This window comes from Gallinula chloropus (genome assembly GCF_964237585.1).
Source record: "Gallinula chloropus genome assembly, chromosome: 3".
Taxonomy (NCBI): domain Eukaryota; kingdom Metazoa; phylum Chordata; class Aves; order Gruiformes; family Rallidae; genus Gallinula; species Gallinula chloropus.
Genome location: NC_140087.1, coordinates 25061670 through 25075955, shown reverse-complemented (window position 1 = coordinate 25075955; position 14286 = coordinate 25061670). Strand labels below are relative to the sequence as shown.

Below are 14286 nucleotides of genomic sequence, written 5' to 3'. Positions count from 1 at the left end.
AAGAGAGTTAACCTGGAGTAAGGAACACTTCTGCCAAGCATCCATCCATGACTGCAAAAGGCACAACCGCAGAGGAAGGATGACAGGAATCCTGCCTTCCTGCAATTCCTCAGCCTCAAGATAGGGCACTCTTCCAATTACTGCTTTTTGTGCCTGACCCCAACAATTTTGATTATTCCTCACCAAGTGGGGCAGTTCCAATATGCCAGAATGAGCATGTTGTCCATCCAAAACCACCTTCGTAACCTCTCTGCTGAGGGAATACTGAGAAAGTTTAAATCTTTGCATTAGAACTTTTCCAGGGAAGAAGCTAAGCCTACTTCTCTATCCTGCAAACCTTTGAAGAGACAGGACCAATCCTCTGCTCAGAGATTTAAAGCCACACAACTGCCCAGACCCAGAGAGGTTGTTCAGGGCTATGAATTCAAGCACAGTACTGAGAAGGGCCACAGATCCTGGAAGGAGGCTGGATTGTTGAGATACTGGTTTAGGCAGCTCCCATCCAGTAGCCATCTGGCCATATCCAGGCCATTACCATTCTCATTGTTTTATACTCATTAAGGAGAAAGCCCAGGTATTTAATTCAAGACAGCGGTTTCTGCTACAATGGCCAGACACCCAAGAACCAAGGGAGTTACTTAATCACAATCTTAATGATGAGTACTAGGCATTTAACATAGTTCTAATGAATTTGGGGAAGGGTGAGCTTATCTTGAAACATGCAAGGTAGGTCACACAGTCCATTGGAATTAACCTGGTTGCTTATGACTCAGCACACAACAAAAGTGACTTTAAAAATTAACCAGGAAAGAACAACGAGAGAAAAGTAAACCCAAGAGAGTCTCGATTTTTCGTTGGCCTACATTACAACAATTTAACTCCCAAAAAGGCTAAGCAGAAGAAATGCTAAGAACTCTACCTAGCATTCCTGGGCAGGACTGATTACTTAGCAAAGAATCTTATTTGCATGACATCATGCAAGTCTTTTTACAGACTCTCCTCTTGGACAGTGCAGACTGCTAACACATCTCTGGATTATGAACTGGACAAAACCCAGTTATTGCTTATGACAGCTCACATCAGGCACCACTGTTACAAGAACTAACAAACACATTCAGGTAAACTTTCTTCTACAAATTTTCAGCATTTTTTTATTTCTTATTAATGTATTTTTAAAACTACTTCTGGATTAAAGTATGCAATTAAAGTACGAATAACGGGGTTTATTTTTTACTTAATTTGAAACACAGTCCTCTGCTCAGAGACTTCTCTGCAATTTGTATTGTGAGTGATGATGCAAATTGTTTGCAATAATGCCATGAATAAAATACATTGTCGGGAAAAAATATGTTATTCAAGAACTATATATTAGTTAGAATCACAAGGTTGGAAAAGACCTTTAAGATCATCAAGACCAACTGTTCCTGTCCTATGCTAACCCATATTCCTAAGTACCTGATCTACCCTTTTTTTAAACACATCCAGGGATAGTGACTCAACCCCCTCCCTGAGCAGCCTGTTCCAAAAAATTTTTCCTAACATCTGATCTGAACCTGCCCTGGTACAGCTTTGTGCCATTCCCCCTTGTCCTATCACCTGTCTGAAGGCACCATCGCCCACCTCTCTACAACCTCTCTTCAGGTAATTGTGATAAGGTCTCCCCTCAGCCTCTTCTTCTCCAGGCTAAACATCCCCAGCTCCCTCAGCTGTTCCTCGTATGATTTACCCTCCAGTCCCTTCACCAGCCTGGTTGCCCTTCTCTGGACAGCAAGCATCACCAGTTGGATTGCTGTTTATCATTCTGGTGATGACAATCTCTGTTCTCCATCTCCATTTACCAGTTACATTTTTCCTGTTGCTCCAATGAAGCCTTACTTTTAATGGGCAGTGAAATCACTCTTAACTCCTATATCAAAACTGTTGTACGTGCCTTGCCACAAAGAGGCAGCACAGAGAATAAAATTGCTTACATAAACCTTTAAATCCAAGTTGTTTCATTTCAGCTTCCTTCTCCATTTAATTTTACAGTTGAAGACAAAGCAGAACAGTTGCAAATAATATTCTATTGAGCATAACCAAGTTGTACGTGGAAAGATACACTTTGTAAATATTAACCTTAAAACAATGGGAAGATGTATTTACTTGTGAGAGTTTATTACAGTAATCAGCTCATACACCAGTACCCAAGAAAAAGGCACAGGAAATAATCATGTAGGATGGCTGGGATTTTATGGTTGTTCTCTATCCACATTTCTGATCAAACAGTTTAGAACTACTTTTCAAATACATAATATAATTTCTTCTCAGTCATGGAGGGCCAAAGAGAAAAACTAACTATCTCCCCATCAAAAACCTCCATGTCTTAGAAAAAGGAAAATTCAGGCGGCGTCTTCAATGGCAACAAATTTCCTGCCAAGTTTTCTGAAAAAGTCAGCAATATGTTTTGCTCAGCTGCTCAAGCAAAATCCAGCTTATTCTAGTATTTGCATTAGACTGGGACTATCTCTCTGAACCTGTAACAACATGGTTCAGCAAAACCTAAACAAGAGATCAACTATGACTGTTGAAAAACTAAGAACAGTCAAAAAATTGTCCCCAAACTTTCTATTACTCCTTGTAGATCTTCAGTAGCAACCTTCAAGTGCTCAGTAATTTGACACCATAACTGGGGCCCTATCCGTTAATTTAGTTACTTTAAAAATGTTAAAAGACCAGGAGATGGCTCTTAGTACCTGAAGAATCACTTTGCATCTTTAAAACATTGTGGCAGCAATCTTGGAAAGAATAATTACAAACACACCATCTACAGACAGTATTTCAGAGGCAGAGCTATTTGCTCCATTCTGCCTGCCCTTACACAAACTATGTTTTACCACAGAACTCTACATCAGAATCCAGTTCTAAAAATATCCAAAATGAAAACCAAAGAAACAAAAAGATCTGGCTGCTATTATTCCTGGAGAGTTCCCAAATGCAGCATTAATGGACCAGTGAAGAGAAAAAGAAAAGATGTTTTAACACAGCAAATTTAGCAAGAGTTCATTAAACCTTATTCAGATTAAAAGGACTTTTGCCTGACTCGTCACTGAAAGCCTACAAAGGAAAGCCATGAAAACTTTGCCCACCAGTACGCAGTAAATGAAATAGTTGTTCTCCACGGATAATAGGTAAATAATGGGAATTAGAAGAGTCTTTTCTCCCTCTCAAGCCACTTTAGAAAAATATTTTTTGATTCTAGACAATCCTCCAATCTTTTTAAAAAAAACCCCACAAGTAGCCATAAATGCTGTGTGAACTCTTCTCAGGAGTAATAAGAAACAAAGCTTGCAAGCATATGAAAACACTTATTTTTAAGCATATTTCATAGAAACCATATGCATATGAAATTTTTGTTTCTCTGATTCCATATCATGACAGCATTAATTGCAATAGTGAAATAAAGACCAAATATTTTAAAAGACATCAAATCAGAAAAATCAAGATTTCTTCAGTATTCTCATTCTTGTTTGAAAATTTCTATCTTGCTAATTTCTTGGAAAATTTGGGCAGAGACTGAACTGACACACACCGGATTACACGACACAGCTTTGTCTGTGACTGAATAACACAAAAGGTGGCAGGAGAAAGGGAAATTTTAAACGATCAACCAAACGCCTTTCTTTTGAAAAGCTACTTGTTTACTACCAGTACTCATTATATTACAACCTATTTGGTTTATCTGGAGAACTTATTTCTGGGTGAGGTCTCAGCTACTAATTTGCAATTACACATGAAACTTCTATGTGTTATTTGTGAATGATGCTATCAGAGAAAGATATACTGCATTATTAAGATCACTGTCAACTTAAAAAGGAAAGTCACAGCAATATTAGTGAGAAGAAAGAATAATAAAAAAAACAAAAAAGCCATTGCTGCTTTGAAGTCTCTGCACCCTACCCACTTCCTTCATATTTGGTTTCACCTGCTTCAATGCCACAGTTACGATCAAAGCTGAATTCCAATTCTTCCTGGAAGCCTCTTTTCCAGGAGAGGAAAAATCACCAAAAAATCAGAGAGAAAGTAAAAACCACATACGCATTGACATGGAAAGAGACCACAAACCAGGGGCTTAGCTATACATTAGTCTCCTTCTGCACTGCTGATCTGACATTATCTGTCATTGCTTTTGCCACTACTACATGCATTCCTGCAAGTAAAGGTCTAATTGCAGGAAGAAGTAGTACTTCAGCCATTTTTAAAACATCTGAAGCCAGAATTTAAAAGCATCAAGTTAGGATGCTCCCCCTCCACACCCAAACCATCTGCTTGTTAGTCTAGTGCTTAAGAACAAGATGGCCCTATTCTTCAACACAAGATACACCCTTACATTTCACTCAATTTTAATATGGCCCCACAACACACAACAAAATTCTTCCCACCTCTGGGAAGAATTCAGCTGGGATAGAGTTAATTTTCACAAGCTGCTGGCAGGGGATACAGCCAGGAAAGCTGACCCAAACTGGCCAAAGGGATATTCCATATTGTGGTGGTTTGACTCCGGCTGGAGGCCAGTTGACCACCAAAGCTGCTCTCTCATCCCCCTTTTCAGCTGGACGAGGAACAAAATATATATTGTGAGGCTTAAGAGTCAAGATAAGGATAGGGAGAGATCATTCCACAATCAGTGTCATGAGCAAAACAGACTCAACACGGAATAAAAGGTATATAATTTATTACCACACCCAACCCCCCGCAGAGTACCCAATAAAAAAAGAAAAAAAAAAAAAAAAGAGTAGGATAATAAGAAATAAAACCAAATCTTAAAACACCTTCCCCTATCCCTCCCTTCTTCCCAGGCTCAATTTTATTCATGATTTCTCTCTCTTTCCCCCCACCACTCCCCCAAATGCCATAGGGTGAGATGGGAAATGGAGGTTTCAGTGAGTTCATCACAAGTTGTCTCTGCTGGTCCTTCTTTGATTCCTCACACTCTTCCCCTGCTCCAACATGAGGTCCTCCATGGGCTGCAAGGGGACAACCTGCTTCACCATGGTCTTTTCCACAGGCTGCGGGGGAATCTCTCTTCTGGCACCTGGAGTACCTCCTCCTGCCTTCTTCATTGAACTTCTTGTCTGCATTTTCTTATGTCTTCTCACTTCCTTCTCTGGTGGCAAAAAATTGTCTGCTTGCAGGTTTTTTTCCCTCTGAAATATGTTATCACAGAGGCACTACAACCATCACTGACTGCCTCAGTCAGTGGCAGATCTGTCCTTGTGCCCAGACAGTATTTACTCCACCAGGCCTAGGAAAAGCTTCTAGCTGCTTCTTGCAGAAGCCACCCCTGAAGCCTGCCTGCCCACCACCCTTGCCACACAAACCCGCAACACAGACCATATCATGCCATGCTCAGTATAAAAAGGGGCAGGGAAGGAGACGTCCCTGCTCAGAACGGACTGGGAATCAGGCTCCCAGGGTCAGCAAATTACACTGTGCCTCGCCCACTTTGGACATTCTAAGTACTGTTGTTATTTTCCTCTTCCTTTGCTGTCCCAGTAAACTGTCCTTACCCCAAGCCACCTTTTTCTTCTACTCTCCTCCCCATCCCACTGCAGGGAAGGAGTAAGCAAGCAGCCACATGGTGGTCAGCTGCTGGCTGGAGCTAAACAACAAAACAGTCCTTTTTGGTGCCCAACAAGCAGCACAAAGGGTTGAGATAATGATAGATCTGACCAGATGTCTTAAAACAAAGTTGTTATATGCACTTATTATATGAGGTAAATAGTTACTGGTCACAATGGTGTTTTGTCTGTTCGCAAGGCTGTAGTATGTAAACCCTTACTTGCTGTATGTATTCCCTGTGGTGCTGTTTATCATCTCTGGGAGAAGGGTCAGGATTCTCATTTTGCTGTACTGTGTAATATCAACTTGTGATATAACATCCCTAGTGGTGAGATTAAGCCAGTACTCTTATATGGCATTACTGTCATGCCTGACCACAACTCTTGGAATTTCTTAATAATCACAACCAATCCATAGGGAAGATGGGGGGGATATACTTTGTCCTGCTCTTTCACCTCCCCTTTTCTTTCAGGCTGGTTAGAGCAGCTTTTGAGAATTTTGAATACCTTTGCTAGGTCTCAAGAATGTGTTCCAGGTCTTGCTTAGGGTTACAAAAAGTTGTTTTAAGAATACCACCCAGAGGATCTGCCCCAAGGCTGAATGATTATGGGTGGCACAGCATGCAGGAGAGTATCGCGGGTATCTAGAGATCATTTCATCTCCAGTGGCTTGGAAATTCATGAACTTCACTTCCAAATAACTACAGAACCCTGTGTTCCTCTGCACAACTCAACGAACTATGCTGGGCCTGGGCCACTGTCTACAAAATACTGATAGCAGGCAGCACTACAGGGGGAAGAGTGGGAAAACAAAGCGACAGGCACTACAACTACCTCAACCTCAGTGACAGGCCTTGAGTCTGAACCACAAAACCAACATGTGCTGGCATCAGTTGCCCCTGTACAGAAGAAATATACGAAAAAAACTTAGTTCACTTAGTAAGTGATGACAATGAAGCTGGACCACAATGAGAACAGGGGGAAGAGGCAGAACTGAAATAATCGCCTGATCTCTGTCCCTGAATGAGCTGCAACATACAAGAAAATAATTCAGCCACCTTCCAGGTGAGCACATTGTTACCTAGCTGCTCTGATGCTGGGATAACAGGGTCAGTAGCCTGGAATTACAGGGTAGGGAAGCCAAGCGACCCCCGTCTAGAGGAATGTGCATGTGCAAGGCGACTGGGAAGAAGACACACGCCCTCAGCCTCTGGAGGTGACTTCTCTCAAGTGTGAGGGAAAGGTATGCCTTCAGCTAAGATGTTTTACATCACCCAAGCAAGTGAACCACACAAGGACAGAGGTATCCAGCACCTGAGGGAATTTGCTGTGTGGGAGATGGTTTATTATGAACTGGACAACACACAATTAACCACAGATGCTGATGAAGCCCAATGTAGCCAACCCACGTGGTGGAAGCTTGTACAGTGCGTGCCATTGCCATACACTATACCCTGGGAAGGTGAAGAGGCAGCAACAGAGGATGAAGTGGCTGGCTGACTTCAGTGATGTGAAGAAAGTCTCTTCTTCATCTCAACTGTGGAGAAATTGTCCTGGAAGGCCCAGAAACTTGAAGAGAATTTGTCCTACTCCCCACCTGAACAGACATGTATCTCAGCTATTAGAAGTAAGCATTCCTCTGATCAAGAGACAGGTTTTAACCTGTGTGACTACAGAGGGGATAGGAGGAAGTGGGATGGAAAACCTACCCAGACCCTACAGGCACAAGTACGAGTTGCAAGGCAAAACAATCATAAGAGGGGCCTCTTCCAGGAAAAGCGCTGCTCCCATTTCCAGTGGGCAGTCTCCCAAACCAAGCAGAAGATCTGATTGCATTTATGATCCTCTTGAAGGTAGCTAATGCAGTAAGCAGGATTAGAGGGGCCCTGCTTCCAATCAGGTGGGGAAAAAGGACAAATGGGTTTACTGGACTGTGTGGATTCAATGCCCTGGCACATCATGCCCTCAGGAGTACAAGGCCCTAGTGGACACTGGTGTACAGTGTATCCTAATGCCATCAAGCTGTGAAGGTGCAGAACCCACCCGTATTTCTGCAGTAACAGGGATCCCAACATGCTAAAGCATTTGTAGAAATGGAAGTTTTCACTGAGTACACAAAACAGTTTCCCTTATGCACTAATACAGGGACATTTTGGTCCCTAGACAAATTGTGCTCCATCACGAGCACTTTACAAAGAGAACATAAAGATAACAAACTAGAAAGCACCTACCCACACACAATTCAAAACTGCAAACCTGCACAGCCTACTTCATGAACACTAAAGCTCAACACCAGACAGACTTCCAAATCTACAAGCTTTTTATCTATGAACTCCCATAGAGTGAATCGAATGTCCTGTTTCGGTTTGCTAAGGACAGGATTACCAGTGCACTGACTGTTAATATAAACTATCTCCTATTTAACCCAGGGAAACACAAACCAAGCAGAAATTAAAACAACTGACATCTGCCAGCAGGAAGGAGCAAATAAAATACTGTCCTGAGATGAAGATTTCCAAGGCAACAGCTAATTTGTTTGCTAACCCCAGCATTCAGTTATGCAGTCTCTGTTGTAAGCACTGACGTGTGTGAAACACTAACCTTCATCACTTCAACCTGCAGGTCTTCGTTGAGCGAAGGAGTGACTTTGACAGCATTCAGCATCTGATTAAGCAACTGTTTCTCATCCGAGTCTGTTTCCACGGATACAAACCTCTCATCAGACAGCAGCTTCTGCAGGGAGAAAAACAGCAACGTAGAGGTTGAGACAAACCTGCCTCTGCCCAATCCTCCTGCAAAGTACTACACCTAAACCTATTAGCATTTGGTACTATGGTGGCTACGTCTTCATTTACAAATTTCAAATGGATCTAATTATATAAAATACTAAAGTACAGCAAAAATGGGCAATCAATGCCAAGATGAAGGGACAGTTAACATCTGAATCAGCTGCCATTCTGGTATCATCTTACCCCATGCCACTACTCTAGCATCCAGAAGCAAGCAGACATCACTAGTTATTGGTATCACAAACCATTCCAAATAATGCCCTCAGAAAAAGCACTCTACATTTTAAAAGCAGGGAGAGGGTGGAACCCTTTCGAGCCCCCCACTCTCAAAGACAACAGCAAACCCATTCAGGCTAGTATCCTGGCCTCAAACAGGATACAGACACCCTGCACACAGCAGGAGATAGCGTCAGCTATCCAGAGGTTGGAACAGTCGACCCACTGCCCCCCAAACTGACCAAAGGGAATTTCCATACCATGTAACAACACGTTCATCAACAAAAGCTGTGGAAAGAAGGAGGAAATTGTGGGAACGGGAACAACACACATTCAGAGGTAAGGCATTTGTCTTCTTAAGTAACTGTTATGCATGGCTGGCCCTGTGTGGAGCCAGGAGTTGGACTAGATGATCCTTGTGGGGTCCCTTCCAACTCAGGAGATTCTATGATTCTATTCTGCTTGAGTAAGGGGGTTGGAAGAGATAACTTCCAGAAGTCCCTGCTAACCTCCATCATCCTTTGAGCCCATGACGTACTTTTGGTGAATTCAAGATGTACTTCAACTCAGTTTTGTCCTTTATCCTATTTTTTAACCTGTCTCGATAGTATCACTTGTGTCATTTGCTTTTCAGTCCTTTGCTTTTCACATATCATGAAGGCAGATGAAGGACTGTATATTTGCCTGGATTACTTTTTTAGGCTTCTAGAGAAGGTACCATGCTGCAAATCCACAATTTTGCAATTCCAGTAGGTTCAGCAAATTAGAAGAGCAAAAAGATAAATTTTCCTCCTCTTCACTGAGTGTTCCCAAGGAAGTTATACTACAGTACACAGCAGGTCATTCATAATTCCTCCACTATTCCTGGTTGTTCATCACTCTACGATGTCTTTCTAGCAGGCATATCTGCACAGGTACAAGAACAGACATATGTTTAAGTTCCACTAGCCTGCTGTTGCTTTCACTTTAAAAGCAACCCCCTGCCACTTTTTGTATATCTGAAAGGCAGAACACAGGACCTCAGAGTGGGACCAGAGCACTGCACTGTCAGAAGGTAACATGTCTTCTGGCAGAGCCCAGTAATTACAGCAACCCTTCAGAAAGTACCTTTTTTCCTTAGCTAGAGCCTCCTACAACCATATTGTACCCCAATATGGGGCACTCTCTAACCAAATGCCTGACACCTCAGATGTTGAATTAAGTGAATCTGAACAATCCACTTACATCCTTATACTCCCAGGAGAACTTCATGTTTGCCCTTTGAGGGAGAAATTTCTTTTTGGAAAATGGTGGCATGCATTTTACATCCCGGTCATGTACCAGTCATTCCACAGCTAACATTCCCCTAGTGATAACTATTTCCTGATATATACTCATTTGTCCAATTAAAAGAAAAATAAACTGCTTTAGTTTTTATACTGTCAAGCCAGAGTCATCTTGTTCCTTGTGCTGCACTGCTGTTTTCTTTTGCAATTTCATAAACTTCCAAATCACGTTTTACTCCTACTGTTGTCAATGTACAGAATACCCTGAAAGGTGCCCACACATACTGAATGCAGCTCCCAGATCCTTTATTAACCTCTCCATCTTTCAAGCACTGCAATCCTCTTTTCTGATCAAAGAAAATACAAAAACTTGACTCAGCCGCGTTTCTAAAGACATTTAGATGTGGCAAGGCTTACTGAGAGTAGCACAGGGCCACAGAAGGAAGAGCACATCTCTATTTCAACACTGAAAACTAGGAACCCTCACCTATCTGCCAAACGTTTTTCATTTTTAGCTTCTACAGAATCACCAGCCCTTAATTGAATCTTAACTTATGAACACTGTAGTAGAAACATGGTGTTAGGTCCACCTGAGGATAGATACTTTCTGTAGCATCTTTCAAAAGAAAAGTCTAGATTTCTTTACCTGTGCTCTAATACACTCCTGCATTGAAGCCATACCTGCATCCCTGCTAGAGCCTGTTGGGCCAGCTTCACGCTCTTCGATTCCAGAGCCAGTTGGAGAGGAAGGAGACACTTCTCCCTGAAGAAAATGAAAAGAAAAAAAAAAAGGGGGGGGGGGGGAAGAGAAAAAGTGAGAGGGAACAATAGAACTAAATGGAACTAAAATTGGTATTCAAAGGAGTAACATTCCAGAAGGGCTGTATCATTTTCAGTAAGATAACACTTGCATCAAGGAGAATTTCAAAAATCTGTGAAGCACTTTTACCCTCTAAAGAAAGCTGGCATATTTTTTCATATACTGTTAAGAATGGCCTTTTAATTGAAATTTCACAAAATATTTCACAACTGTTAGCCATCTGTGAGTATCTGTGAATATATAAGCATAAAGAAGGAACCCACAGATCACTAGTGATCCTTCAGCTCAGTATGATAAGCATTACACTTCAGTCACCTTCTGTTTAATATTCAGGTTGCTAGAAATATGGTAACCATATCTGTGATTAATCAACTTTAAGTCTACAGCCTCCTCTATAGAACACTGTGCTATATCGTGTTGGCTCCCTCCCACTATAAACTGCGTAGACAAAAGCAAATGAACATTAAGTCTGTTTTACACCTGAATTACAACGTGCTAGTACTATGACTAAGCTTTACTTTCATTACAGAACACCACTGTTTTTTAAAATATTAAAATAAATCACTAATTAGGACAGTATTTTAGATGCTTTTGACTCAGTGCTTAGATACTGGGGCTTTTTCTGTTTATTTTTTTATTAATTTATTTGAAGACCAAACAAAACAGTGCCTGGAGCTGTGACACCTCTCTTTACTCCTTGCTTCTTATCAGAAAGGCACTGCAGCATCTGAGGAACAACTACTAAACACAAGCCCTTTAATCCAATCCTGCTAGTTGGCAGGAAACTCATTTGTCATGAGAGATACTCGGTCCATGTCCAACTGCAGTCTCCCTGAAGGTTCACAACACTTCATTACATCATGAATCATAAAAGGCACTTATCTGTACATACAGAGTCTGCTTTTGCATCTGTATAGACATAGTTGCTTATGGGAAACGATTCTGTGCCAGCCAGCCCTTAAGAGTCTTGCTTCTGCGACTGTTTGCACTGTGCCCCAAGGAGCCCTTTCGGAACTGCATTCATTTCCTCCCCATGGAGACAAGAGTGTGCAAGGTAAGAAGAAAAAAAACCAACTTGTTGAGTCTTTTCTTCCCCAATTGGAAGCCAAAAGCCTTGACTTGCTCCATTTGAAGTATTCTTCTTTGTCACGACTCAATGCATTCAAACACACACTCAAACCCCATGTCTTTTCAGAGCAGCCTCAAAGATGTCCAATTTCTAAAGATAACAAAAAAAGTTCTCCCCCTTTTGATCCTTTGAGCTGCCTTTGACCTGAACCCACTTAGTTTCAGTTGACTCACTGATAAATAGTTTATTCACCCAAAAGTATATAAAAATTAAAGTACTGACTAACTCTCCTACAATGCAAAGGTTCAAATTCTGACACAAATTAAGCACATGCAGTAGACTAGTGTGCACATTCTGCTCCTCTCAGAAAACAACCCTTCATAATTAAAAAGAAGGCCTGGGTTAGAGCAACAGTGATTACTGCAGTTTCAGACATACTGTCAAATCTACCTAAAGCCATGCTCTGCCACAGTTTGCCCATAACCTACCAACTTCCCCCTAAAATGGGCAGTCTACAACCTGAACTTTTTAAAAAAATAATTAAATGGAGCTTAACAAACACTGACATTCTCATCTTTGAGAAACCTGGCTTGTAACTCCTTCAGTGGATCCTGCTTGCAGATGGGACTGAATGTCCACTCTGAAAAGTCAATGCTATGCTATCCAGGTTGCATTCAGTTGGTACTCCTATCTCCCCATCTTTCTCAAAAAAGCACAAATCACAAGCTAACCCAAGGGGCACAGGTCTGCTATTTGCTCTTTGAAATGCAACCCATTTCTTAAATGATAAATTAAGGGCTTGAGAGTCACAAGCATGGCCCAGTTAAGCAATCTAGCAAGATTCTGTACTCACAAAGACCTCTTGAGAATCTGCATTTCTTCTCACATTTTGTACCTTCTCCACAGGTTAGGGGAATTTGTAAGAGGCCCTTTGGCATGGCATAGCATACCGTGCTTCAGCCCCAGCTGGCAGCTGAGCACCCAGCACCACTGGCTCTCCACTCCTTTCCCTGGCAGGATGGAGAGGAGACACCAAAGACAGCACCCTCGGGGTGGGGTCAGGGCAGTTTGCAGGGACAACACTGGTAGAGGGGAACAACAACAGGACCTGTCACACAATAGACAAATGGAGATAACAAAAAGCACTTCACCAACCTGATGACCAACCAGACACTCTGCCAGCACTCAGTCCATCCCAGAGTGTCACGGACCTGTCCCTTCCTGACCAGCTCCTTTTTGGGGGTGTGACATCATGAGGAGTGGAGACACCCTTGGCCAGCTCAGCTCACCTGTGCTGACTGGTTGGGACAGGTAACTCTCTCCTCGCCAGAACCAGGACACAACACAAAAAGCTTTTTGAAAGAAACATGAATTATGCCAATTTCTAAAGAATTTGAAGCAGACTATGCGGGTATCTTAAAATAGGTTTCTAACTAAAAGCCAACCATTTGTTTCATTTAGGATATTCTGAGGCAGGCAGAAAGCCCAATATTCTCAGAAGCTCCTTTCTGGCATCAGCTTAACTAGAAGAACTCTGAAAACCTGCGAGTTCAGCATCCAAAACAGCTTGAATTCCTGAACATACAGGAAATAGTTCCTTAGAGATTACCCAAGCATCTGCTCCTCTAGCCAGTACAGAGCTGGCTACCACCTATGTATCTTTATCCAGCTTTGCCTGGAGCTGGGAACATATAGGTAGCATGTGGGAAAATTGTGATAGGACATTCTAGCTGTGTGCCACAACAACACATCTCTAACCCACAAAGCAGCTCTTAAGTGCAAGCTTTTACACTGTGACTTTGGCATGCTCCTTTAAAAGAGGTTGACACTACCACCCTCTGGGGGAAGAAGTCACATTTGAAATTAGTAGATCAACATGTGCCAAAACAAGGTACCTGAGCCTTAATTGGTCCTCAATCAGCCAAACACACAGAAAAAAAAAAAAAACCAACAGAAAAACCACAGTAATGTATAGCACTAACTGCAGGGATGCCAAAACCTGACAATTATTTAGTCCTGCACCTCTTCAGAAGGCAGAACACTACATTTATTTTAGACTTTATACAGTTCACTGCACAGTATATAAACATTCTGGGCATTATTAGTACATAACAAACTTATTCTCACATTAAAGTGGATGGAAATAGTGAGGAGAGGGGAAGAAGGCGGCACTCTTAAGTCACTGGACTAGATCCAGTTCAGTTTCATTGTAATAAAGACAGGTGGGAGCTCCTATGGCTTATGTGTAGCTACCCTGCACATCAGCATGTTGCCTACCATCTGTCATCACATACTGCAATGAGCAGAGAACAATGAGAGCTGTTTCTTGAGATATCTCCCAAAATGACAAACAGGAGGATGGAAATTAGAACAGATTCAATTAGCTGAACTTCCCATCCTTGCTAAAAATGTTTAACTGAAAATCTAATTAAGGTTGCTGCAGCCTGTGCTCCCAATACATTCTTGAAGAAAATTAATTGCCATTGTGTCATTTCCTGTTCTTGTTACACACTCAGTCAGTTAAATCTTT

The 14286-nt window shown here is 41.9% G+C and overlaps 1 protein-coding gene across 1 annotated transcript in view; it reads right to left on the bottom strand.

The window, feature by feature from the left end:
• Positions 1-14286, bottom strand: part of ARFGEF3 (ARFGEF family member 3) — a gene marked incomplete at both ends in the record, with an annotated part of 87229 nt that overhangs the window by 59675 nt on the left and 13268 nt on the right. Inside the window, 2 exons of the mRNA XM_084260980.1 lie at positions 8199-8330; positions 10549-10630. Coding sequence (XP_084117106.1) covers positions 8199-8330; positions 10549-10630 — 214 coding nt within the window. The remainder of the gene's footprint in view (positions 1-8198; positions 8331-10548; positions 10631-14286) is intronic.